This window comes from Pseudoliparis swirei, chromosome 14 (genome assembly GCF_029220125.1).
Source record: "Pseudoliparis swirei isolate HS2019 ecotype Mariana Trench chromosome 14, NWPU_hadal_v1, whole genome shotgun sequence".
NCBI classification, from domain to species: Eukaryota; Metazoa; Chordata; class Actinopteri; order Perciformes; family Liparidae; genus Pseudoliparis; species Pseudoliparis swirei.
The window spans coordinates 8,787,652-8,812,640 of record NC_079401.1 but is presented as its reverse complement, the minus strand read 5'-3'; the positions used below and the strand labels follow the sequence as shown (position 1 = coordinate 8,812,640).

Here is a 24,989-nt window from a genome sequence, read left to right as displayed (position 1 = left end):
GAGAAACTTTTTGGAAATGAAATGCAGCCAAATGCACTGCAAATCTTTATAAAAAAGCACTCAACATAATTAAAGGTCTTTCAGATATACATAGCTGCAGCTATCGCAACAGGTGGCTCGACAGACCCATTGATGTACTCCTGAATGAGAACTCAAGAGTGCATTTCTCTCTCTGACGGCATCGTTCTGGAGGAGGTTCTTTTAATCGTGTCTCTTTGGGGAATGAGTCATTGCAATTTAAGATAATCTGAAGTCATCTGTTTTATCCTCCCGCTCTGTGTTATCGTTTACAAACCCTCGCAGACCTGTACCTATTAGATGAATAGTCATATTTAAATCGTAAACACAACCTTTTTGTATCTGTAAATAAAGACATGATCCAACTCTCTGCGCTTTGCTTGAACGCACAGAGAGACGTCGCCGGTGACGCCTCCGAAGCTGCCTTGCTCAAGTGCATCGAGCTGTGCTGCGGACCTGTCGGCAACATAAGAGACAAATACGACAAGCTCTCTGAGATCCCCTTCAACTCCACCAACAAATATCAGGTAAACAAGCCCCAGAGTTTCCCACTGCCTCGAAATCAGTTCAACCTGTCCAGGCAGGTGAAGTGACGCAGATCTAAATCCCCCCAAAACATCACGGAGGGAAATGTTGAAATGCGCCCTCTAGTGGTCGGGCTCTATAAATGACTGATTTGGGGTTTAAAATCCTGCCTTCTTGTCCCACAGCTCTCCATCCACAAGAACACAACTCCCGGAGAGACCAAGCACCTGCTGGTGATGAAGGGCGCCCCGGAGAGGATTCTGGACCGCTGCTCCACCATCCTGTTGAACGGCAAGGAGCAGCCTCTGGACGAAGAGCTGAAGGACGCTTTCCAGAACGCCTACGTTGAGCTGGGAGGCCTCGGAGAGAGAGTGCTGGGTGCGACACCGCTCCGGTCTGAAGCTCCATCCTTCAAATGTCAGGGGGGGAGGAGAAGTAATGTGTGACGCCTTTCCTTTCCAGGTTTCTGCCACTACAGCCTGCCCGACGACCAGTTCCCAGAGGGCTTTGCGTTCGACACCGAGGAGGTGAACTTCCCCACGGAGAACCTGTGCTTCATCGGCCTCATGTCCATGATCGACCCTCCTCGCGCCGCCGTGCCCGACGCCGTCGGCAAATGCAGGAGCGCCGGAATCAAGGTGAGCCGTTGCACCCGCGCGGCGCTTTTTACGCGTCATATGTCGAGACCACGCGCACGTGATCACGCCCTGTGTTCACCCCGCAGGTCATCATGGTGACAGGCGACCACCCAATCACAGCCAAGGCCATCGCTAAGGGCGTGGGCATCATCTCCGAAGGCAACGAGACCGTGGAAGACATCGCGGCCCGCCTGAATGTACCAGTGTCAGAAGTCAACCCCAGGTGAGGACGACGGCCCCTAAACACATCCAATCAAAATACGGGGAAACACTCATGCTGTTTGTTAACCGATGAGTCAGATTCATATTTATAACGAGGAAGGTGTATACCGATGAATATACCAAAAAACATTATAAAAGCAAGGACTGAAATAGTCGAGAAATGTAAAATAAATATAAATATTTCCAATAAATGTATGAAAAAAATATACAAAACGTATGTATTATGTTTTATTTCGGGGAAAAGTACACTATCCTGCACCATGGGCTGATAGTATGTAAAATAAATATTCATTGTTCGAAGCAAAGTTCAGATTTTTTAGCAGATTCTTTTGCTGATGATGCCATTTTATTAATCAAGGGGTATTTTCTAAAGGAACTTCCTGGTCCGCCTATGAGTCTCTCTCTGATCACACCCCGCCTTCCTCTCAGAAACGGGATGTGGGATAACCGCCGCTGTCCTAACACTGCTGTGATTTCCTCTCCAGGGACGCCAAGGCCTGCGTGGTCCACGGCGGCGAGCTGAAGGATATGACCGCCGATCAGCTCGACGACATCCTGAAGTACCACACGGAGATCGTCTTCGCCAGAACCTCCCCGCAGCAGAAACTCATCATCGTGGAGGGCTGCCAGAGACAGGTGGGCGGCGCGGAGAGTTCAGGAGACACGCACCGACACAAATTGGGTTTTTAAAAGTTCAGCTATTTCTTTGCGCCGTTGCTCAACGCTGCTCTCCTCCCGTGTCCGCAGGGCGCCATCGTGGCCGTGACGGGCGACGGCGTGAACGACTCTCCCGCCCTGAAGAAGGCGGACATCGGCGTCGCCATGGGCATCTCTGGGTCCGACGTCTCCAAGCAGGCCGCCGACATGATCCTGCTGGACGACAACTTTGCCTCCATCGTGACCGGAGTGGAAGAAGGTGACGGGCGTTCCTCAAAGGGCGTCTAAAGCTCTCATATTTCCACTTTATAACGTCCCCATTTCAACGCGTCCGTGTTCTCATCAGGCCGTCTGATCTTCGACAACTTGAAGAAGTCCATCGCCTACACTCTGACCAGTAACATCCCCGAGATCTCCCCCTTCCTCCTCTTCATCATCGCCAACATCCCCCTGCCCCTGGGCACCGTCACCATCCTCTGCATCGACCTGGGAACTGACATGGTGAGCGACGGCAGAGCAGACGTCCTTTTTCTTTCTTTCTTCTCTCACGGGAAAGCAACTGAATGTACCTTAACCGTCTCACTGTCGCCTCCCCAGGTGCCCGCCATCTCCCTGGCTTATGAAGAAGCCGAGAGCGACATCATGAAGCGAAAGCCCAGAAACCCCAAAACGGACAAGCTGGTGAACGAGAGGCTCATCAGCATCGCCTACGGACAGATCGGTAAACACGAAGGACGGCCGAGGCCTCCCGGGGGAGGGCGACGCTGCGTCTCCAGACCCCTCACGGCTCTTCTCCCCTCTCAGGCATGATGCAGGCCACCGCCGGGTTCTTCACATACTTTGTGATCCTGGCGGAAAACGGCTTCCTCCCCTACGACCTGCTGGGGATCAGAATGCTGTGGGATGACAAAATGGTCAACGACCTGGAAGACAGCTACGGGCAGCAGTGGGTGAGTGCCGCTCTGGTTCTTTTCACAACGCCTTTGGTCCCAGAAGAGGAGTTGTTCTAACCTTCTTCTTTTTATTTATTTATGTTCTCGCCACCAGACATACGAGCGCAGAAAGATCGTAGAGTTCACGTGTCACACGGCGTTCTTCGCCAGCATCGTGGTCGTCCAGTGGGCCGACCTGATCATCTGCAAGACCAGGAGGAACTCCGTCCTGCAGCAGGGGATGAAGTAGGAGCGCACGCCGACACGCCGACGTCCAAACACACGAGACATGCAGCACCTGTGCAGCCCGGGCTCTCTCATCTCGAGCCCTCCCTGCTAGTTTTAGTCTCACTGACTACTTGTCAAAGAACTCAAAGGAAGACCAGCGAAGATCAGGCCAAAGAATCCACTCGCGCGAAAAAAGCGACGTGACACGACACGGGCCGCTGGCGGTCGCAGGGTTAACACACTCCCGGTTCCTCTGAGATGTGGTCCCACAACAAAGTCTTCATGTTGCTCGCTGTAATGAGGAGGAACACGAAGGTGTCTGCTGCTTTTGAGGAGAGCTCTCCCTGCAGCAGTCCGAAATCAACAGAGTGCTTCTTTGTCTTTATTCATGAGCTGAAGAAGCGACGCCGTGCAAGTTCCTGTACTGTACAGAACCACCCCCGCCCCCCCTTCCACCCATTTAAGGGGGTGAAACGTCCCCAACACTTTCTTCAGACTCTGGTCCCTGCTGCAGAAGCGCAATGAGTTCCTCAGACGGCCCCTGAGAGACTTTCCATCGTCTTAAGAGTCAGTAAAAAAACACCAAACTGACTCGAGAGTGAATTCTTACAGTCTAACGATCCTAATGTTTTACCTTTTAGAGTTCCTGTGGATAATAAAAGTTAGAGCGTCCTGACTGTGTCTCTCTTCGCTTCCACAGGAACCGTATCCTCATCTTCGGACTGTTCGCGGAGACAGCTCTGGCTGCCTTCCTGTCTTACTGTCCGGGCATGGACATTGCTCTCAGAATGTACCCTCTCAAGTGAGTAAAATACACACACACACACACACACACACTAGGTTGTGTTCACTCAGGCGTGATATTGAATTTACCCAAATAAAAACAATGTCTTTTTTTCATGCCTCTTCATACGTATGCAGGCGACTTCACGAGCGCAATATGCGTTCAGTTTATTTATCCCTATTGAAGTGCTAATCCATGAAATCCTGTTTTCTGTTCATTAACTGCCGTTCACTGAACAAGAGAAGGCAGATAGGCTCATTAGCTGAAGTCTCCTCGTCTCCTCGTTATGCGTCTCCCTCTACTCTCCTTTCTTCTTCTTCTCTGCGTCTGTCTCCTCGGTTCCGGGAGTCTCGCGTCTCTCCTCCCGTTTCTTTTGTCCACCCGTCCCCATTTCTGTCTCTCTTTTATCTCCGTCGTCACTTCTCAAATGTTGAATGAGTTAAACATCAAATGTCCGTGTCTGTGTCCCACCTCAGGCCATGCTGGTGGTTCTGTGCCTTCCCCTACTCCCTCCTCATCTTCCTGTATGATGAAGCCAGAAGATATATCCTCAGACGCAACCCAGGCGGTAAGACATGACCGACTCTCAGCCTTTGCGGCACACGTCTCGTGAATGCAGGGCGGGATTATCTCACCTTTGCCAAATGCAAAATCAGGTTTGATTCAAAGTGTTCCTTTACGGTCGAGGAAAACCCTTTACTTACAGATATTTACATGAGATATTTAGTGAATGACGTTCTGGCTAGTCGTGGACGACGTAGCTTAGCATGCGCCGCAGTGACGCCTCTATCTCGGTGCACGTGTCGGCTATTCCTGCCACGACTGCGCCTCCGGGGCAGATGGCGAAGGCCCGGTGCGATGTCATCCCGCAGCCTGGGTGCAGAGTGAGCGGGTGTCACTTTTAGAGGCCAAATGTGAGGGCGAAGCATTCCCAACCAGCCTGTCCCTAACTGTGTCTCTCTTGGTTTGCAGGTTGGGTGGAGAAGGAGACATACTACTGAGTCAACACACAGTCAGTGCTTCATCGTTATTTACTGCCATGTTACATATTTGTCTGATATGTCAGTCAGACCCCGAAAAAGACACAAAGCATGGATGAAATAAGAATATTTTGATGTATATGTCGTTCACAATAAAACATTTCCGTACTCCTGTACATTGATGCCAGTTGGGAACGCGTCTTGTTTCGGCTCAGGCGTCTGTTGTTGCCGCTCGCCTCGACACGCGGAGGCTAAAAACAGCTTTTCATGGGACTCGATGCAGGATGTTGTTTCATGGTTCAATAGATGTGCACCAGTGAGTCAGATCCGGTGACCCGCGCGGTGGGATTATCCACCTCAACAGTTCCTAAACTTCACTTCTGGAGTGTGATTGGTTTCACAGACTTTCACAATAAAACAATCCTGGTGAAGAGAGAATCATTCACACAGAGGCAATGAGCGGCTTTAGACGTTTCCACAGCATTCGACATCTGAAAAAACTGGAAAATTAAATCAAACACCAGTGTCGGATGTAACCGATCATCACAACCAGAATCAGTGAGTTTTTCTCTTGATTGACTTATCAGTGTCATTACATGTCATTTTAGAGACTTACAATCACGTTACATTCATACACCGTCGAGACAGCTACAGGGAGCAACTCAGGGTGAAGTGTCTTGCTCAAGGACACATCGACTAGGGTGGGAATTGAACCGCCAACCCCCTGATTGAAAGACACACCTGCTAACAACTGAGCCACAGTCGCCCAGTTATCTGCGACTTTGTAATCTTTATTTTTCCTGGATTTTATCTTTAACCCAACAGATATTAAGAAAAAGCCTCAGTGTGTGTGTGTGTCCATTATCTCAAGAGTCTGCCACAATGGCGTTAGCGATGGACCGCTAATGCAAAGTGGCCCTCAGTGGAAATGAACTGAGCCCACTCTAGTGCTATCTCCTTTGTGTTTACCTTGGTCATTATGAACGCTCCCTTCCCCCTCAACCCCTCTGATGTGTGTGTGTGTGTGTGTGTACATGCGTGTGTGTGTGTGTGTGCACGGCATCGTCATACCAACCTGGTCACAGATGGCATCCTTCACACACACACACACACCTAGGGAAACGTTCGAGCTCGTAGAGGGAGAATATGACCAGAAACGTCTCAACCGGGCGATCTGGGTCAGATTCACAGGCGACGGCTTCTACAGCAGAGGGTGCTGGTGGGAGATGGGCCGCGAGGGTCCGGTAGACAAAAGGATGGAGGGATGAGGAGAAGAGAGAGAGAGAGAGAGAGAGACGTGATGAAGAGTCGGAGCAAGAGAACGGTGTTGGGGGGGACAGACAGACGGTATCATACCTTCATCCTCCGTTCACAAGCAGCGCCGCCCTGAACGTGCCTGTTGCTATGGCAACTCTCTCTTTTTCCCTCACATCTAAATAAAATCTTGGCTATTTATAGAGCGGCGCCGGCAAACACAGATCGCACACACACACACACACACACATGGTCGTGAATGCACCCATCAAAACAAATCATGTAGGCTGTGGATACTTTGTTCTGCAGAGCTTACGTGCACACGTGTGTGTGAGTGTGTGTGTGAGTGTGTGTAAGCTGCACACACACACACACACTCCTCCGCAATGCCAGTGCTGTGTGTCCGCCTGTGACTCGGGTCCACCTGTGGTTCTGTTTGTTTACCCGCTCCAAAGCTGGACTCACGGGTTGAAGAGGGTTGCTGTCAGAGGAGAGCAATGGAGGGAGCTCTGCATGGAAGGCCACGCCCCCTTCCCCCCTCCCTCCTCCCCCCTCCCTCCAACTTCCATCTCCACAGGGGGTTTGAGAGGTCAGGGGGCATCCTGGAGCTCGCAGGGATTCAAAGATGCAAGTGTTTGCAGCCCAGTGACAGTAAAGACGGAACAAGGTACAGGGGCTCTCCACTCGTCAGGGGGGGGGGGGGGGGGGGAGTTACAGAGGGCCCCAGAGCTAAAGGGGGGCCCCTGTGTCCCGAGTCATTAGTGCATCGGTGGTGCGATGAGGCCAGAGAGGGTTCAGGAGTTGCTCCCCGCTATCGGGGGAAAGGAGGTGTGTGAGAACCCAGCTGTTAATCTGGTTGAGATGCATCAGAGGTGTGTGTCTGTGTCTGTGTGTGTGTGTGTGTGTATGGGGGGGGGGGGGATAACAAAACACACCTATCAGCACTTCCACTCACTCACGTCGTACTTTGTTTCTAAGTTGTTGTTTTTTTTTATCGTCACGGGGCGTTGTGCAAAACTATTTCTTCGAGCTTGGAGCAGTTGCCAGGCAACCAGTCGACCAGAGGAGGATTTTTTTTTTTACACTTTTGTGCAGAATTCAGATTAAACAAACAAGACGCAACACTTTAATGAGTGAGATTTAGAGGAGATAAACAGCCCGATACGTCAAGATGTTATTGTGTGTGATGTGCATGTGTATAATGAGGACAAATAATATTGTGTTATTTCTCTCAAGCTGTTTTAAATCCCTTTTATTTACAATGATGTCATTGTTTTTTCCTGTAATATTATATTTAATTATTGATCAATTGGTTATTTGTGAATCTTCTTGCCCATCCATGCTGAATGGTGTGTGTGCGTGTGTGTGTGTGTGCGTGTGAGAATAAAACGCCCAATAATGGAAAACGCCCCGCCTCCATCCGTGGGGTTACCATGGCAAACGGGATGACGTCACAATGGAAGGAACGCCGTCTATAAGTATTGGAGGAGCGACCACGGCGGCTCGCGAGCTCGGATGTGTGTCCTGGAGGAGTGACACGTGCTGTTGGGCACACAAAAAAGATATATAAAAAAAACATTAACAAAATAAAGCAATAACGGCCACATCCAGGGATATTATTTCGTTTTAATATCTCATGGTGTGCATAGCTTTTTTTTAGGTGGATTGGTGTTGCCCAACTTTTACTTGAAGAAGAGTTGAGTCCACATCTTAGCAACCATGGGACGAGGAGTGAGTATACATGTTGTCTTTGTTTAACACTCATCTGGTTGGTATTCATACATGCGGTGGGGGGGGCGCATGTCGGTACCATTCAAACAAGTGGGTCGCTGCATCGATGCTCACGCTGCAAGAATCACATGTGTGTAACTTTTTCTCTGCAAACAAAAAGCCGCTGTGTGTGAGAGAGAGTACCGGGGGGAACGGGGGACTTCCGCGTTGGAAGGCAGAAGTCCCTGGAAAGAAGTTTCTCCACCCCCCCGGCTTACAAAGACTGTCACATTTTTTTTGTTTTTTTTATTATTATAAAGTTTTTTTTTCAACCAGGTAACGGAATTCGTTGCAGAGAAGCCCGTGTGAACGGAGACAATAACGGCTGCAGAGTGGGGGGTAGGGGTGGGGGGGACGGTCACCGTTACTTCTGATCCAATGCATAGCCCCAAAAACTAGTGAAGACGTGCGCTCTTTTTCTCTTTAATGTTTCATGTTTCATGCACCGGGAGTGTTTTCCCGTTTCCAAACATTGTTCTCCTCTCGTCACTTTTCCTTGGAGCAGCTGTGTGCGCTGGTTCTGCGCTGGTTCTAATGGCCATGAGTGGGAGGAGATGTTAAAAGTCCAGCCCACGTTTCTTCTTCTACTTCTTCTTCTTCTCCTTCTTCTACTTCTTCTTCGTCTCCTTCTTGGAGGTTTGTAGCTCTGCCACCAATTAACGCCTAAGTTATCTTAAACCACATCTGCACCCCTTGAGGGAGAGGAAGTGTGACTGCTTCTTTTTAGACTCGCATACTTAAAATATATATATTTTTTTTATGACTCGACTAAAAACAATGCATTGTGGTAAAAGGCATTAAATTGGTCTTAACGTTCAGGAATAAAGCAGATGAAGAGGTTAATTGTGTTAACGGCTCTTTATTTTCACATTTCAAAGCTTTGTCATAAAAAAAATCATACAAAAATTCATAATTCACACATTATTTATATTGCAGTTAGAATATGTTATATTGCATGAAAATAGCCTGAAAGTGTAAACATTGTAATTAATGGGAGGTTGTTCACGCTCGGTAGGAAGATCTTAATCTTTTCTTTCCTCCTGTCGGGCGTTTGGCTTCAGACGGAGTTTTGTTGTTTGTGTTAAATCTTTTATTCACGTGCATTATTGATCATAAAGTGCTATTCTTTATTGTGATATATTTGACACGATGCTTCCTTTTCGAGGCGGTCCGGTCAAAAACACGATTCAGACCAACTCTTCTGTGATTTTTCCACAAACTTAAATTGTAAGGCGATGGAATTGAACCCTCGGCGTGTGAAATATCAGTCGCCGCCACACCCTGCCTTGCTGCGCAACGGCAACGCTCATGGATTCAGCCTGCGAGGGATGGACAGTTTGACGGAGGGAGAGAAAAGGAGGAGGAGATGGACTGAAAGAGAAGGAGAGATCTGGCGGGAGATGTGAAGCTCATTCAGCCTCGCTCCTCGTTCTCCATGACAGCCTCATTTACAGTCCTGTAAACCCTCGCTCCCTCTTTCTTTCTTTTCCTCCCCATGGGTGATGAGAGCCCTGCCCCCATCCAACCTCCCTCCTCTTCCCCTCCTCACCCCCTTCAGTCCTCCTCTCCTCTTTTACATTCAGTACTGCCACAAACAAATAATGAAACTTGGAGGAGCTGATTGGCACCACAGAGCTCTCCATGGTGCAGAGAGAGAGAGAGAGAGTGAGAGAGAGAGGTCGAGGGGAGGGGGAGTTGTTTCTTCGTAATGGAGAAGAAGCCGGGCAGTGAGAATGAGCACAGGTATAAAAAGAGTCAAATAGGGCTGTTTATTTGTTTTTCTCCCCTCATGACATCATGCTTCTCAGTGGTGGGGGAAAGTGAGCTGAGAGGAGGGATTGGTCGCCGAAGAAGAGGTGGGGGTGAGGGGGCATATTGGGCAGAGCCGAGTGGCACCAGTTGCCGCATTGCTTGGCTCCCAGACGTGATGGCGAGGGAAGAGTCCGATGGGTCCTGAGCTGGAGATGAAGGGGAAAGGGGGCGGGGCTAAGTAAAGATGTCTTACTGGGTGATTTTTGTTGTTGATTGCATGTGGAATTTAAAACGTATGAAACAGTCGGCAGGATGAACTGGTTTACTGGTCAGCGATGCGCAGCAGAAATTGGGAGACAGCTGTGGAACTCGCAGGAGAGGGGGGGGGGGGGAAACTAAATATTTAGCAATCTCACCTGAATCAACAGCTCTTCCTTTTCTCCCTAATTGACTGGATTCTGAGCGGTTTCCTTGGAGAAGCCCGTTGCGGTCCCTCTGCAGAGCGTCACCCTGCTCCTCTCTCCCAGTTTGAAGACTCCCCCCCCCCCCCCCCCCCCCCACACACACACACACACTGTTCCTCCCACTGTGAGCTGACCTGGCACGTCGGCCCTCGGCCACTTTCCCCCTCAGCCACAGGGGCACCTCGGCTTCACCTTAACATCCATTCTTCACAGTCCGTTTCCCCTCTTGTTCTCTGTGTTTGTACCTGTTCTCTTCCCCTCCCTCCCTCTCAATCTCTCTCTCCCCCCCTCTCTCTCTGTCTCTCTCTGAGGATTTAACATTCTTTCCGCTCGGCAGTCACTGTGTATTAACGGCGCTTTTGTCACACGCCGCCTCTCGCCTGTGACGGAACGCGGCCGACTCTCCCTCGCCTCCTTTCCCTCGTCGTCGTGGCGCGTTTTCATCCCTCTTGTCTTTTCTTTCACAAATCCACCTCTCTCTCTCATCCCCCCCTTTTCTCCGCGAGCCCGTGTTGCTCTGCAGACGTGGGCCAGTCTCGCCCAGAGGACACTGTCCATGCGTCTCCTCCAGGGGGGAATGTGACATGCGACTCCTCCGTAAACCAGGCCGCTGGCTCTGTGACCATGACGACGGGAAGTCGCAGGAGGTTCGAGGAAGTGATGCAACTTGTAGCCGTGTTGTCTCAGCCGGTGAATGTCACGGATGTGCGGCTAAAGGGCTTAAAGGGGGGGGGGGGGCAGACATTGATTTATTGGTTCATTCATTCTCTGCTGCCTGTTCAGCTCTTCAATGACTTGTTTTTCCCACGTTGAGAGCACGTTATCAAAGAGTCCATCTCTCGTCCAATGATGTCAGATCTTTGCCTGCATCTTTAATGCGACCGCCCTGACATGCGAGGGAGTGACAGCGATGTTGCGTTGGTGCATTTTAAGAAGTAGTTGTGTGTTCCCTGCAGAGGATTGTGACTCGGTGAGCGGGGACGTTCATGAAGTCACGTTTACCGGGACCGCGTCTGTAATGTTGAGTCCAGATGTGCGAGTCAGGTGACCGGCGATGAACATTTTCTCAGGTCGGTGGCGTTGTGCGTCACTCTTGAGGGGAAAAAAGTTCCCAAAGAGGACACAAGGATTCATTCATTCACTTTTGTTCCGCTGGAAGCTTCTCGGGACGTGGAGAGAGTGTTAAACACGTCCCCGTGTAAATTAACACACTTCCTTTTCACTCCAACAAGAGGGAGAAAGAGAAGGAAAACAAAAACCTGGGTGGAAATGGAGGCGGAAAGGAAGGAGTAGGGGAGGGAGGGAAGTGGGGGAGACGAGAGGTGGGGACTCTGGCCATTCCCATACATGAATAGGTGTGGCAAGAGTTGCTGGTAGCAACCAGGCAAAGCCCCAGGTGTGTGTGGGTACACAGTTGAATGAGCAGCTTGTGCATCGGGCTAAAGACCCTGCTGGCACTCGGGAGGACAGTTCAGAGGAATTCACCCGGCCTGTAAAAGAAAAAGAAGAAAAAAAAGCTTTAAAATATGCGGCCGCTTGACCGACCGCTCTGTTGTGATGTCGGTTGGAGCCCGGAGGTCGTTATTCTCTCAGGCCTCCAAACATTGTCGTGCGTTTCAGGGGTTTGGTTGCCACTCGGAGACAATCGCTCTCCATCCGAAGGGTTTTCTCGGAGTCCGGTTGTCACGCACATCCGGGCTTCTCCTCTTTCAGCGAGAGCTTCTCCTCCTTCGGCCCTCGCTCACGGCTCCGGGGCCCTTTCATTCAGGTCTGTGCCCACAGAGTTCAAAACCCCGTTTGAAAGGTTTCGTTCCCACCGCTCCGCTGGCCCGAGACCTCCAGCTCCTCGTGACCGATCGAGGCCTTTCTTTCTTTCTGGCCCGTGAAGCCGCTTGACTCCCGACCAACGAGCCCAACCCGGCTGCGTGTTGAGTGAAGCGTTGGCTCCTTGGTCGTGGTCCATTTAGAAAATCCCCGCAAATCTCCATTCAGGCCCGACGGGAGAAAAGCATCGGCAGCGCTGGCGGGACACCGTGTCCCACATGCTCGCGGTCTTAACAGACTCATGGAAAGATTTGAGCCTTTTGTTTGTGTTTTTGATGCGGATTTAATGGAAGTGGTACAAAGGGCCTTTTTGTTCTGTGTGTGTGTTTCATCCGCCACACCATTGCTGTCGAGCATCCCTCCAATTCTGCTTTCAATGCCCTCCTCTCACCCTCCTCCCCTCGGTTCCTCCTCGTACTTCTGATTTGTTTATCTCCTCGAGGTCGGGGGATTACTTCCTGTTGGAGAACGTCGTCTTTTATCTGGAAAGTGATGCATCGAGAGAGGGTTTTTCCGGAAGGTTTTGGGACTAGATCCACTACCGGTGCTACACATGTGGCTCTACAGGTGTTTTCAGATTATTGGGTCAGCAATCACTGGACCTGAAGTCATTAAACTCCATCAACCAATGAGAATAAAGAGATAAGAAGCAAAATGTCAGCCAAATTCAACATTTGGGGGCTTTAATTGCTCAAAATTCTTTGCTTGGCCGACTCCTTGAGTCCGATGTCCTGGACTCTGTCTCTTATTTTGATAAGTAAGTTAGTCATTTATTTTCCATAGGTACGTATACATAGTGTCAGGCATTGACAAAAAAAAAACGAACGAATGGAAGACCGTCCAAAGACCGAGGTCTGGAGGCTCCTCTGAGATGAGGAGTTGGACGGCCCCGCCCCGAACCCTTTAGCCCCGCCCCTCCCAACTCCTACAGGCACACAAACAGTACACACACATATGGATCAAAACATAACATTTCGTACAAGCAACAACAAAACCCCAGAACAGGAAAAAGAAAAGAAAAAAACAAAGAAAAGAAACATAATAAAAATAATAATAAAGGCAAATGTAAAATTAAATTGATAACTTAAAGGGGTGCACTTGAGCCAGCAGGTGTTTTGTATCGTGCAGATGTGCAGGCCTCACTGGTTGCTAGGCAAACGCTTCAGGTAACCAAGGAGCGAGTCAGGGAGCCGTCCCCCGAGGGCATCGTTTATCTTTACATCATTTTCAGTGACTGCACTTATTTTGTTTTAGTCGTGGTTCTCTAGCTTTAATTTCCATCGTCTGTTCTTATTTTATATCTCTAAATATCGACCATGTCAAGATTTGTACGAAATGAACAACATTCATATGACTCTGATACACTTATAGTAATTGTCTGTTACGCATAAACAAGGAAAAGAATCATTAAAATATCTGTATTCAAGGTAACAATCTCAACTATTCTGCTTGAAGACGACTCGTATAAACAAAAGCACCAAGCTTTAGTTTCCACTTGCATAAATACTGAAATCACAAGTTTCAATCGTTAAAAAGAGGCTCAAACAAACAGAGTCCTTCTCTCATGTCTGTGGGACATAACGTCTTCGTGCTCCCCTTGTTTTATGAGTTATTTGCCCCGGGCCAGATGGGCCCCTGGGGGCCCTCGGGGGGGTCCAGAGGGTGAGATCTGTCCGCATTGTGTCCAGAACCAGGCTCCGTGTTTTCCCAGCTTCCCGGGCCGGGGGGCCGCAGCAACAATAACAACATGTGTGGGATCGCCCTCTGCTCCGGTGACTCCCTGGGAAACTTTGTTTTTAATGCAGCAGAAGAACCCATTGGCTTGTTTCCATGACGGAGCCTGTGGGCGGGGCGTCGTCTGTGGGCGGGGCGTAGTCTGTGGGCACGCCGCTCGCTTCCTGTCAAATATACACACGGTTCCATAATGGCTGCTTGCAGGCGGGCGGCGGGCTCGTTGTCTCCGGGCCTCCAGCTGACGCCTCTGATCCCAGACCGCGGCCGGAGCCGCCGTGAGGCCCGACGGGGTCTGGACCGTTACATCTGCACCGCCATGTTGTCATTTGTTTTTGAAAGTTGGTCAAGAAGCCGTTTAGAGAAACCCAAACAATTATTTTTTAAACCTGCATTCAACAAAATGTATTCGTTTATTCACAGCACACGGCGGTAGTTGAGTAGTGGGAATTTAACCCGATTATAAAATGTAACTTAAGCGCTCGCCTCCTCTCTCTGGTCCTACACACACACACACACACACACACACACTCGTACGTCTGGCTGTCAGCCGTCTAAGACACAACCGTTTGTTGCTCCGTCAGCGGGGATGTGTGTGTGTGTGGAGATGGTGCCACAGGGGAAGTCACATGCCAGGCGCATCGCACACATTAAGATGTGTGTGTGTTTCTGTGAGATCCAGTTTTGCGCTCCCGTTTTAATTAAGATCTTTTCCAGACTCCAGCGTGAGAATTTGAGTCTGTCTGAGTGAAAATCGACAATGTCCCCGAGTGTGATTATCAGTGAACGACTCCTGTGTGTGTGTGTGTGTGTGTGTTATTGCTCCTCTGTGTTTAATAGTCTGGGTTATGTTCAGGAAAGCCTTGTAGTCGTTGTTTCCCGTCGCCCTCTAAAAGGGTTGTGTTTAACTTTAACCGAATATGAAAGGTGAAATGTATGACTGATGGAATAACTCTGTAATTTGACATCTTCTGGCCCTTAAAAGTCCAGCTAGAGTCCGAGTGGCAAAGCAACGGTGTGTATTTCCGATCCTGGACCTGTTGCTCTCCCCCTCTTGGTTTCTCACCGGTGTCTCTGCCCTTCGTCCTCGTGTCTCCAGGAAGGACGCGAGCAGTATGAGCTGGCCGCCACCTCGGAGAAGGTCGGCAAGAAGAAGGCGAAGGCGAAGGGGAAGAAGAAAGAGAAGGACATGGACGAACTGAAGAAGGAAGTGGATATGGTGAGTGTCTCGGCTTCGTCGCTTCCTCAGACCGTCTCCTGCTTCCTAGATCCCTACCCCGTCCTCTCTGTTGTGTTGGCTTCATTTCACGTCGGCTCTTCTTCTGTGAAAACATCCACTCTCTCTTTCTTCCCCCCCATCCAATTCCCCCCCCCACTTAATTTCACACTTCTCTCGTCTTTGTGTTGTTCACCCGCAATCTTCTTCTGCTCTTCCTCCTTATTATTTTCCTTTTATCCTCCTCCTCCTGCTCGCTTTCCTTTTGTTGGCTCCTCATTTTCTCACCTGTTGCAGCTCGACTTTGTGAAAGGTGGCCGTTTAAAAATGAAAAGTCGGCACACATTGAGCTGTGAATGTCACAAGTCGGCATATTGAACACACACACACACACACACACGTACGTGCACGTTCTGGATACACACACACAAACTGCACTGACGCTACCTTCTTTTCTCTGTGTCCTCGCAGGATGATCACAAGCTGACTCTCGACGAGCTCAACCGCAAATATGGAACGGACCTCAACAATGTGAGTGAGATGAGGAGGAGAATGCACAGTGTGTGTGTGTGTGTGTGTTGAACCTGCAGCTTTAAAAGTCACACCAAGATGTCTTTTTCCTCTCCAAACTCTGACATGGTAATGCTGTTTTTTTTTTTTTTAAAGATCAGTTGTATCAAAGTGTCTAGACGCAAGGATTTTTTTATTTTTATATCCGTCAGCCGGTTTGAGACTAACTCAATATTTCACTTGAGAGATGACGGACGGTGGGTTTGGTTAACCAGGCTAGCTTTCCCCCCCGTCTACAGTCTTTGTGCTAAGCTACGCTAACAGGCGGTTGCCTCGGGCCGAATATGAAAATGGTATCTCCACTGTCTCATCCCTACCTTTTTTTAAATTCCATACAGACACCGCATTAAATCCCCCCCCTCCATGCACATATGCTCCTGATCACGCAGCAGAGATCAAGGGGAATAGCTAATGCCTCTAAACTGGGGAGTCCAAGCTCTGAATAATTAATGTGGCAGAAGCCCCGCTGCCCTGATTTTTATGCATCCTCCGATTTTCTACATTCACTTCTCTCCTTTCCTTCTTCCTTTTTTGTTTTTCTTCCTCTTACCGATGAAGGAAATGGCCCTTTGTTTTGCAACTAGTAGCACCTGAAGTCCCCCCCCCCCGGGATTTTGAATACGTGGCTGTATGTACAATGAAGACGTGGTTGTCAGCGCTCGTGTCTTCTCTCCCCGTCAGGGTTTGACCGGTGCCAAAGCCGCCGAGATTCTGATCCGCGACGGGCGCAACGTCCTCACTCCTCCTCCCACCACCCCGGAGTGGGTCAAGTTCTGCAAACAGGTACAGGACCGCCGTGACCACGCCCCCCCCCCCCCCCCCCCCCCGCCCCGTTTCAGGCTCGCCAGCTCAAGCCTGTTCTGTTGTCCCCTGCAGATGTTCGGCGGGTTCGCCATGCTCCTGTGGACTGGCGCCGTCCTCTGTTTCCTGGCCTACGGTATCCAGGCGGCGATGGAGGATGAGCCCGCCAATGACAACGTGAGGAAGGGGGCCGATGAAGCCAGAAGGTGGCCCCCTGAGCTGCGTCGCTGGGTCCCGCCTGAACGTCTCCTCCTCTCTCCTCCTCAGCTGTACCTGGGCGTCGTGCTCTCCGCCGTCGTCATCATCACCGGCTGCTTCTCCTACTACCAAGAGGCCAAGAGCTCCAAGATCATGGACTCCTTCAAGAACATGGTCCCACAGGTGCCCCCTCCCCCTTTTCAGTGAACCCGAACAAAATGAAGCGGTCCGTTTCCCCTCCGTCTCACGCAAAGTGTCTCCCGCCTTGTCTCGGTCTCGCAGCAAGCCCTGGTCGTCCGCGACGGCGAGAAGAAGAACATCAACGCCGAGGAGGTGGTGGTCGGCGACCTGGTGGAGGTGAAGGGTGGAGACCGGATCCCCGCTGACCTGCGGATCATCTCCGCCCACGGCTGCAAGGTGCGCCGCCTTATTTCCTTGCAACAAAAACCAGCCCGAGATAATGACCCATTTATCTTCCATCAGCCCGCCATCATTTATTGTTCTGTTCTTCCATCCATCACAGTCTCTGTTTAATTCCTCAGGTGGACAACTCCTCCCTGACCGGTGAATCCGAGCCTCAGAGTCGTACTCCGGACTTCTCCAACGACAACCCGCTGGAGACCAGGAACATCGCCTTCTTCTCCACCAACTGTGTCGAAGGTACGGGTCGGCAATATTTTTTATTTATTTTTTGTAGTTCAAAGACTGCTGTTTAATAAAAACACATAATAAAATTGCTTCGTCCTTGTTGCAGGAACTGCCCGCGGCGTCGTGATCAGCACCGGCGACCGCACCGTCATGGGTCGCATCGCCACGCTGGCCTCCGGCCTCGAGGTCGGACGCACCCCCATCTCCAAGGAGATCGAGCACTTCATCCACATCATCACCGGCGTGGCCGTCTTCCTGGGCATGTCCTTCTTCGTCCTCTCGCTCATCCTCGGGTACAGCTGGCTGGAGGCAGTCATCTTCCTCATCGGCATCATCGTGGCCAACGTGCCGGAAGGTCTCCTCGCCACCGTCACCGTGAGTCCTCGCGTCTCATTTCCCGATTTCGATGATGTTGACGCGGCGACTGAGACCTCTCCTCCTTCCCGTCTCCAGGTGTGTCTGACGCTGACCGCCAAGCGCATGGCGAAGAAGAACTGCCTGGTGAAGAACCTGGAGGCCGTCGAGACCCTGGGCTCCACCTCCACCATCTGCTCCGACAAGACCGGCACGCTGACCCAGAACCGGATGACCGTGGCCCACATGTGGTTCGACAACCAGATCCACGAGGCCGACACCACGGAGAACCAGAGCGGCGCCTCCTTCGACAAGAGCTCCGCCACCTGGGGCGCGCTGGCCCGGATCGCCGGCCTCTGCAACCGCGCCGTGTTCCTGGCCGAGCAGTCCAAGCTTCCCATCCTGAAGGTGGGTTTCTGCACCTCGCGATGGTGGTTTCTCTTTCTCTGTTTACTCAAATTTATAATTCCAAATATTTAGGCGGCTGCTCTGAGACAACAGCCTTTTTTCCCATTTTAAATTTGTCCATTATTTTGACAAATAATTAGCTCCTCACTAAAAGAAGACATCTATTGTTTAAAAACCACAACGCTGCTTTTATTCTGTTCCAGGTCTTTTCGTTTGTGGGCTCATCATTTTTCAATTTGAAGTTTTAGTTTCAGTTTGAAAATGACCAAACAAGCGTTCTTCTTCCCTATTCTTATATTTTTGTGATTTATTACCTTCACATTGAAAATGCCAGAAGGTTTTGTTTTGATCGCCGTGTATTTATTTATTTATTTGTATGCGTGTTATTCGCAAATCTCAAAAAGTATTGAACCGAATCGCATGAAATTTGGTGGGATGATTGTTTATTATCCGGGGACCAGTTGATTAGATTTTGGGATCGATCGGGTCAAAGGTCATGAACAGGTCAAAATCTTTCGCAGAACTCAAAAAGTATTGAACCGAATCGCATGAAATTTGGTGGGATCATTGTTTATTATCCGGGGACCAGTTGATTAGATTTTGGGATCGATCGGGTCAAAGGTCAAGGTCAAAGGTCATGAACAGGTCAAATGTTCTTGAATCACATGGAATTTGGTGGGATGATTGGTTATTATCCGGGGACCATTTGATTAGATTTTGGGATCAATCGGGTCAAAGGTCAAGGTCAAGGTCATGGAAAGGTCAACATCTTTTTTTTACCATAGCACGATACATTTTTGTCCAATTGGCATGCAACTAATGCCAAAATGTTCATAATTCAATGCCCAATCTTGTGATATGCGAAGGTATGCGCTCTACCGAGTGCCCGTTCTAGTTTCCAACTGATATTGGCTTCACTTCATTTATAGTCATGCCAAAAACCTGTTCAAGATAAGTGTTTATTGTAGACTGCAACGTATTTAAATAAAATCATACGCATGAATAGGCATCAAGCACACGCGCAGTCCGTGGGTTTATGATAAGCTTGACCACATGAGTACACGAGTTTGAACAATATCTTGATATTGGGAGGTATGCACTTCATGGAGATGTTTTCCTCTCAGCCGACAGGCTTCTTTACCAGCTTGTAGCTCTCTCTCCCAGGAGGGAACGCACGCGTGAATGTTCCACACGCCCAGATGTAGGCATGTCTCTGGGCTCCTAGACTTCCTCTGGAGCCCGGTGTCTGGTTTCCACCCTGTGTTAATAACCTGCGATTGTGTGTGTGTGTGTGTGTGTTAATCACCTGTAACTGTGACTGGCATCACGGCTCTAATTACCAGTCATTCACTCTCACTCTGCATTATTCTTGGCTGGACCGCAGCAAAGTGAGGCCCGCCCCCGATTTACCGAGTGAGGCCGTTACACCATCGGTTGCTGCTGTCACTGCTCTACATGTTGAGGAAACTATATATGAATACGATACTACAAACTAAAGTGTGTCTGTAACGACACGCCCACAGGGACTGAAATAGGACAATAAGGCGTTAGATGAGTGATATTACAAAGGGCAAGTGTGACGGTTCAATTCGGTTTCAATTCAGTTTATTTGTATAGCCCATTTTCACAAATTACAAATTTGTCTCTGAGTGCTTTACAATCTGTACACATAGACATCCCTGACCTTTGACCTCACATCAGACCAGGAAAAACTCCCAAATAACCCTTCAGGGGGAAAAAGGGAAGAAACCTTCAGGAGAGCAACAGAGGAGGATCCCTCTCCAGGATGGACAGATGCAATAGATGTAATGTGTACAGAAGGACATATTTAGAGTTAAAATACATTCAATGAATGTGACAGAGTGTATGAATAGTTCATAGTAGGCATATTCCACGATGGAGACCTCCACGATCCATCAGGCAGATGGAGGTAGAGAGGAGGAGTGGGCGGAGTCTCAACAGGGCAATGGCATAGTTGGTAGTAGGCATATTCCACGATCTAGACCTCGATGATCCATCAGGCAGACAGGATCTATGACTTCATGGTTTACAGGGATGCGAGTGCGGTACTCCTTTAAAAGGTCATGGGCAATCACTTTTATTTTCTTCGTCCTGGTTTTAAGCCCTCGGGAGGCTTTCACGGCGAGGAGTTGAATAATTAAAGTCAAGGTAAACGGTCTCCGCTCTCCATCTTCTCGCCACGCCAGAGAGACGTGGCCGGTGACGCTTCGGAGTCGGCGCTGCTGAAATGCATCGAGCTGTGCTGCGGGTCGGTCCTGGAGATGAGGAACAAGAACCCCAAGATCTCTGAGATCCCGTTCAACTCTACCAACAAGTACCAGGTTTGGCCTCAACGATCATTAACATGTGGACGACGATTGTTATTTCCTCCTCGCACTTTTAAATCCTGAATGCTCCAAGTCACCTGCTTTTATTTCGTACCCGTGTGCCCCTAGCTGTCCATCCACAAAGACGACGCACCTGAATCGGGGTCCAAGCACCTGCTGGTGATGAAGGGCGCCCCGGAGAGGATTCTGGACCGCTGCTCCACCATCCTGTTGCACGGCAAGGAGCAGCCCCTGGACGAAGAGCTGAAGGACTCTTTCCAGAACGCCTACCTGGAGCTGGGTGGTCTGGGAGAGCGAGTGCTGGGTGAGGATGGACGGCGGCCGGGAGGAGATCAAGGAATTTATTAACGGGGCCGAAATCACTTCATTTGGGTGTTTTTTCCCTCGTCTCCTTTCCAGGTTTCTGCCACTTCAGCCTGCCCGACGACCAGTTCTCAGAGGGCTTTGCTTTCAACACCGAGGAGGTGAACTTCCCCACGGAGAACCTGTGCTTCATCGGCCTCATATCCATGATCGACCCTCCTCGCGCCGCCGTGCCCGACGCCGTCGGCAAATGCAGGAGCGCCGGAATCAAGGTGCGGCCCAGAAGATGTGAGACGGTTCACGTGACGCTAATCTCACGGAACGGTTCTGTTAAAATATGAATACGCGATGCATATAGACCCAGGTTGATGGAACGCCTCTACCTCAGGGCGACCCTCAGGCTTCATGAGCGTTCCCCTTGTCCCAGGTCATCATGGTGACAGGCGACCACCCAATCACAGCCAAGGCCATCGCTAAGGGCGTGGGCATCATCTCCGAAGGCAACGAGACCGTGGAAGACATCGCGGCCCGCCTGAACATCCCAGTCAACGAAGTCAACCCAAGGTGCAGAACAAATGGAGCGCCCCAAGGTCGTGTCCTGGGCCCCCCCCCCGTTTTTCGTCTCTGGTTAATCTGGCGCAAACCTTAATGCCGCCTTGGCGTTCCCCTCCAGAGACGCCAAGGCCTGCGTGATCCACGGCGGAGACCTGAAAGATCTGTCGGCCGAGCAGCTCGACGACATCCTGAAGTACCACACGGAGATCGTCTTCGCCAGAACCTCCCCGCAGCAGAAGCTGATCATCGTGGAGGGCTGCCAGAGACAGGTGGGAACGATTCATTCATCCGTCGATGTTCTTGTGAAATATCGCCCGATCGAGGGCAACCGGGACCGTGATGTTCTTCTTTCCCTCAACGCTGCTCTCCTCCCGTGTCCGCAGGGCGCCATCGTGGCCGTGACAGGCGACGGCGTGAACGACTCTCCCGCCCTGAAGAAGGCGGACATCGGCGTCGCCATGGGCATCTCCGGGTCCGACGTCTCCAAGCAGGCCGCCGACATGATCCTGCTGGACGACAACTTTGCCTCCATCGTGACCGGAGTCGAAGAAGGTGAGGGGCGTTCCTCAAAGGGCGTCTAAAGCTCTCATATTTCCACTTCATAACGTCCCCATTTCAACGTGTCCGTGTTCTCATCAGGCCGTCTGATCTTCGACAACTTGAAGAAGTCCATCGCCTACACTCTGACCAGTAACATCCCCGAGATCACCCCCTTCCTCTTCTTCATCATCGCCAACATCCCCCTGCCCCTGGGCACCGTCACCATCCTCTGCATCGACCTGGGAACTGACATGGTGAAGATGCAATGTTACATTTCTGGACACGCTATATTCCAAGTTATTGGCGACCGAGCTGCGTCGAAATGGCGCTCGTTTCGTGTGTACTCGCTGATTGGTCGCGTGTCCCGCCTCCCCAGGTCCCCGCCATCTCCCTGGCGTACGAAGCGGCCGAGAGCGACATCATGAAGCGGCAGCCCAGAAACCCCAAAACGGACAAGCTGGTGAACGAGAGGCTCATCAGCATCGCCTACGGACAGATCGGTAAACGGGCCGCTTTTTAAGAAGTCCAAATGTGCCGAGTGCACGGCGCCGTGTCTCCGTGGTAGATCCTTCAGGAGCTCCGAGTCTGGGTGGTCCAAGATAACCAGGAGAGGCATTCACCAAATATAGGCTCATGCCGATGGAGAACTGGAGTGTGTGTGTGTGTGTGACGGAGCTCTCTGGCTGTGGTTTTTACCCTCTTTGGTAATGAAGCCAGGAAAAGGTTTTAACCCCCCTGGACTTCCTGTACTACTTTGAGACCAGTCTCCCTCTTAAAAGTTGCATATATATATATATATATATACTTTTTTTGAGACGTTCTTTCCCCCTAATGTTACAAAGTGTTATTGGCCCCCGTTAATTGTCTTCATGAGCTCACGTCACAGGCTATAAAAAAGTAACATTGTAAACCCTTTTAATCATTATTCTGAGATTAAGTGGGTCCCAAACTGCCTTGACCCGCTTGTTAGACTCTGTTTCTTAATAATTAAACGTCCTTCATGGATTATTCAGCGTAACAATTTCAATACTTAATCGTCTTCATTTTGATTAAGCGCCTCAAATTCCTCAGACGACTGAATCTCGTGGATATATTTATTGATCAAATTACAGGGTTTAGTCCTCAAAACACTGAAATTCCATCAGTTTTTTTTAATCCGCCCTCCAGGCCAACTGGTTTCCCTAATCATTTATTGATCCCTGGTTTCCAAATTCTCATTAATGGTCGTCAGTTCCTTCAGTCTGGAAACACCGGTGCTCTCCTCCCTGCAGGTATGATCCAGGCGCTCGCCGGCTTCTTCACCTACTTTGTGATCCTGGCTGAGAACGGCTTCCTGCCCTACACCCTGCTGGGCATCCGCGTGAACTGGGACAACCGATACGTGAATGACCTGGAGGACAGCTACGGGCAGCAGTGGGTGAGTAACGTCCAGCGACGCTCCGGCGCCCGGCTGAGACCCGTCGGTGATGTGTTCGTGTTCCCCCGTCAGACCTACGAGCAGAGGAAGATCGTGGAGTTCACCTGCCACACGGCGTTCTTCGCCAGCATCGTGGTCGTCCAGTGGGCCGACCTGATCATCTGCAAGACCAGGAGGAACTCCGTCTTCCAGCAGGGCATGAAGTGAGCGCACCGGACCCGCTCCCCGGGTCTCCTCTCGGCTCCTCGAACGGCTGTCGTCTTGAATGCCACGCCCCCTTTTCCGTATCGCCGTTGCACTTTTTTGGTGGAAGAACTTTTTGTTGTTGTTTAAACTGGTGCTTTGGCTCGGCGTCAAGACTGAAATCCTGAGGCGTCCATTTTCGGTCACTTCGGGTTCGTTTACGTCTCAAATGTTCCAATCGGTGAGTCCTGATTCTCCCCCCCCCCCCCCCCTGTGTGTTTCAGCAACAAGATCCTGATCTTCGGACTGTTTGAGGAGACCGCCCTGGCCGCCTTCCTCTCCTACTGCCCAGGCATGGACGTCGCCCTCAGAATGTACCCGCTCAAGTGAGTAGTGAACTTCCCCCCACATCCAGTCGACTCCCCCCCCCACTCATGTTGCTCGTCCAGGCCCGGGGCACTGGATCACATTGCTCATCTCTTGGTGTGTGTGTGTTTTCCAGGCCCAGCTGGTGGTTCTGCGCCTTCCCTTACTCCCTGCTCATCTTCATCTATGATGAAATACGTAAGCTGATCCTCAGACGCAGCCCAGGAGGTGAGTCCAGAACCCGTGCTTTTATTATCTCTTCCTTTGTTTTCATTCTTCTCTCTCTCCATCTGCTGTTGCTTTTCTGCCCATTTCCTTTTTTTGTCTCTCTCTCTCTTCCCCCCCCCCTCTCCATCTCTGCTGTTGTTCTTTCCCCTCTGCCTGATGGGTAATCCTTATGTTTAGTGAGGGGGTTATTCCTCTCTTCTAGATCTTCTCTCTCATCACACAGTGTGTTTGCATGCTTTTCGATGAAGTACAAAGATTACATGCATTCCAAGAAGTTGCCTCTAAATCCTGTGTGTGTGTTTTCTCCCCCTGCGTGTCCAGGTTGGGTGGAACGAGAGACCTACTATTAAAGATCCAGTCAGCTGGCGTCTCCTCCTCCTTCACTCTCGTCTTTGCATGAATATTGTCTTGCTGCTCGGAAATATAAATTTTAACCTCTGTGAAGAAAAAATAAATTGGAACGTGTTTTTATATTAGGGAATGCTTGATACTACTATTAAACAAATACTGAGATTGGAACGTGCTGACGATGTTGATAAATGCTAATAATGAACACTGAACATCGACATGACTATGCGTGCCTTGTTTCTGAAACGGGACCAATTTTATACATGTTTTTAACCGTTATAAATGTTAAATAAAAATGCGCTCGTCAGGTCCCACAAACGTTTCCTGTGCTCATTTATTGTGTGTGTGTGTCCTGTAACTGGAGATCTGATTTATTTTTCTTCCTCAAGGTAGCTCCAGAGTGAAAACTGTCCAAATTTAAGATTATGGAGAGAAATCTTACTGCAGAAATATATTTTACCACCTGAATTTGATCAATAACTTTTCTACATTGTATTTAAAAGCCTTTGGCAAGTTGTTCTGTTAAATATTTTATCACATTTTTGTGTTTTAACCTGCTTGATATCCGACAATGATAAGTACAATTCAATAATACTTGCGTTAAATGTATAAAATGACTAGAGTAAAATGAACCTGATGGGGTGTTCCATATCGTTATGTCTTTTGTGAAATATTATTTTGGAAACTAATAATTTGAGTGAAATTTTTTTTTTTTCTATGTTCATAT

At 49.9% G+C, this 24,989-nt stretch overlaps 2 protein-coding genes across 5 annotated transcripts in view; both read left to right on the top strand.

Annotated features, from left to right (window-relative positions):
• The window catches only part of LOC130204676 (sodium/potassium-transporting ATPase subunit alpha-1), a 36,688-nt gene extending 31,517 nt beyond the window's left edge, over window positions 1-5,171 (top strand). For all 3 annotated transcript variants that reach the window (XM_056431574.1, XM_056431575.1, XM_056431576.1), the window contains 13 exons: window positions 411-545; window positions 729-921; window positions 1,006-1,181; window positions 1,268-1,404; window positions 1,889-2,039; window positions 2,151-2,319; window positions 2,407-2,561; window positions 2,658-2,781; window positions 2,865-3,010; window positions 3,108-3,238; window positions 3,921-4,022; window positions 4,481-4,572; window positions 4,977-5,171. In XM_056431574.1, coding sequence (XP_056287549.1) covers window positions 411-545; window positions 729-921; window positions 1,006-1,181; window positions 1,268-1,404; window positions 1,889-2,039; window positions 2,151-2,319; window positions 2,407-2,561; window positions 2,658-2,781; window positions 2,865-3,010; window positions 3,108-3,238; window positions 3,921-4,022; window positions 4,481-4,572; window positions 4,977-5,005 — 1,740 coding nt within the window. In that variant the 3' untranslated portion in view covers window positions 5,006-5,171. The remainder of the gene's footprint in view (window positions 1-410; window positions 546-728; window positions 922-1,005; window positions 1,182-1,267; window positions 1,405-1,888; window positions 2,040-2,150; window positions 2,320-2,406; window positions 2,562-2,657; window positions 2,782-2,864; window positions 3,011-3,107; window positions 3,239-3,920; window positions 4,023-4,480; window positions 4,573-4,976) is intronic.
• A 2,572-nt stretch (window positions 5,172-7,743) lies between these two features.
• On the top strand, window positions 7,744-24,580 carry LOC130204677 (sodium/potassium-transporting ATPase subunit alpha-1). 2 transcript variants are annotated; one of them, XM_056431578.1, is made up of 23 exons: window positions 7,744-7,969; window positions 14,879-14,998; window positions 15,467-15,526; window positions 16,247-16,348; window positions 16,442-16,543; window positions 16,634-16,747; window positions 16,847-16,981; window positions 17,107-17,224; window positions 17,319-17,587; window positions 17,666-17,974; window positions 20,182-20,316; window positions 20,431-20,626; window positions 20,722-20,897; window positions 21,053-21,189; window positions 21,299-21,449; window positions 21,564-21,732; window positions 21,820-21,974; window positions 22,097-22,220; window positions 22,992-23,137; window positions 23,210-23,340; window positions 23,605-23,706; window positions 23,823-23,914; window positions 24,236-24,580. In XM_056431578.1, exons 1-23 carry the CDS (start codon window positions 7,958-7,960, stop codon window positions 24,262-24,264), a joined length of 3,084 nt encoding a protein of 1,027 aa, XP_056287553.1. In that variant the 5' UTR covers window positions 7,744-7,957; the 3' UTR covers window positions 24,265-24,580. The 2 variants fall into 2 exon arrangements, with proteins under 2 accessions (XP_056287553.1, XP_056287554.1); XM_056431579.1 differs by lacking the exon at window positions 7,744-7,969 and adding an exon at window positions 14,264-14,794.
• Window positions 24,581-24,989: the final 409 nt, after the last annotated feature.

What these genes read in the sequence shown, in the direction of transcription:
- LOC130204677 (XM_056431578.1), top strand. An exon ending in ACTCTACCAACAAGTACCAG is followed by an intron (nt 20,317 to 20,430) that starts GTTTGGCCTCAA and finishes GTGTGCCCCTAG; the next exon opens with CTGTCCATCCACAAAGACGA. An exon ending in CGTGACCGGAGTCGAAGAAG is followed by an intron (nt 21,733 to 21,819) that starts GTGAGGGGCGTT and finishes TGTTCTCATCAG; the next exon opens with GCCGTCTGATCTTCGACAAC.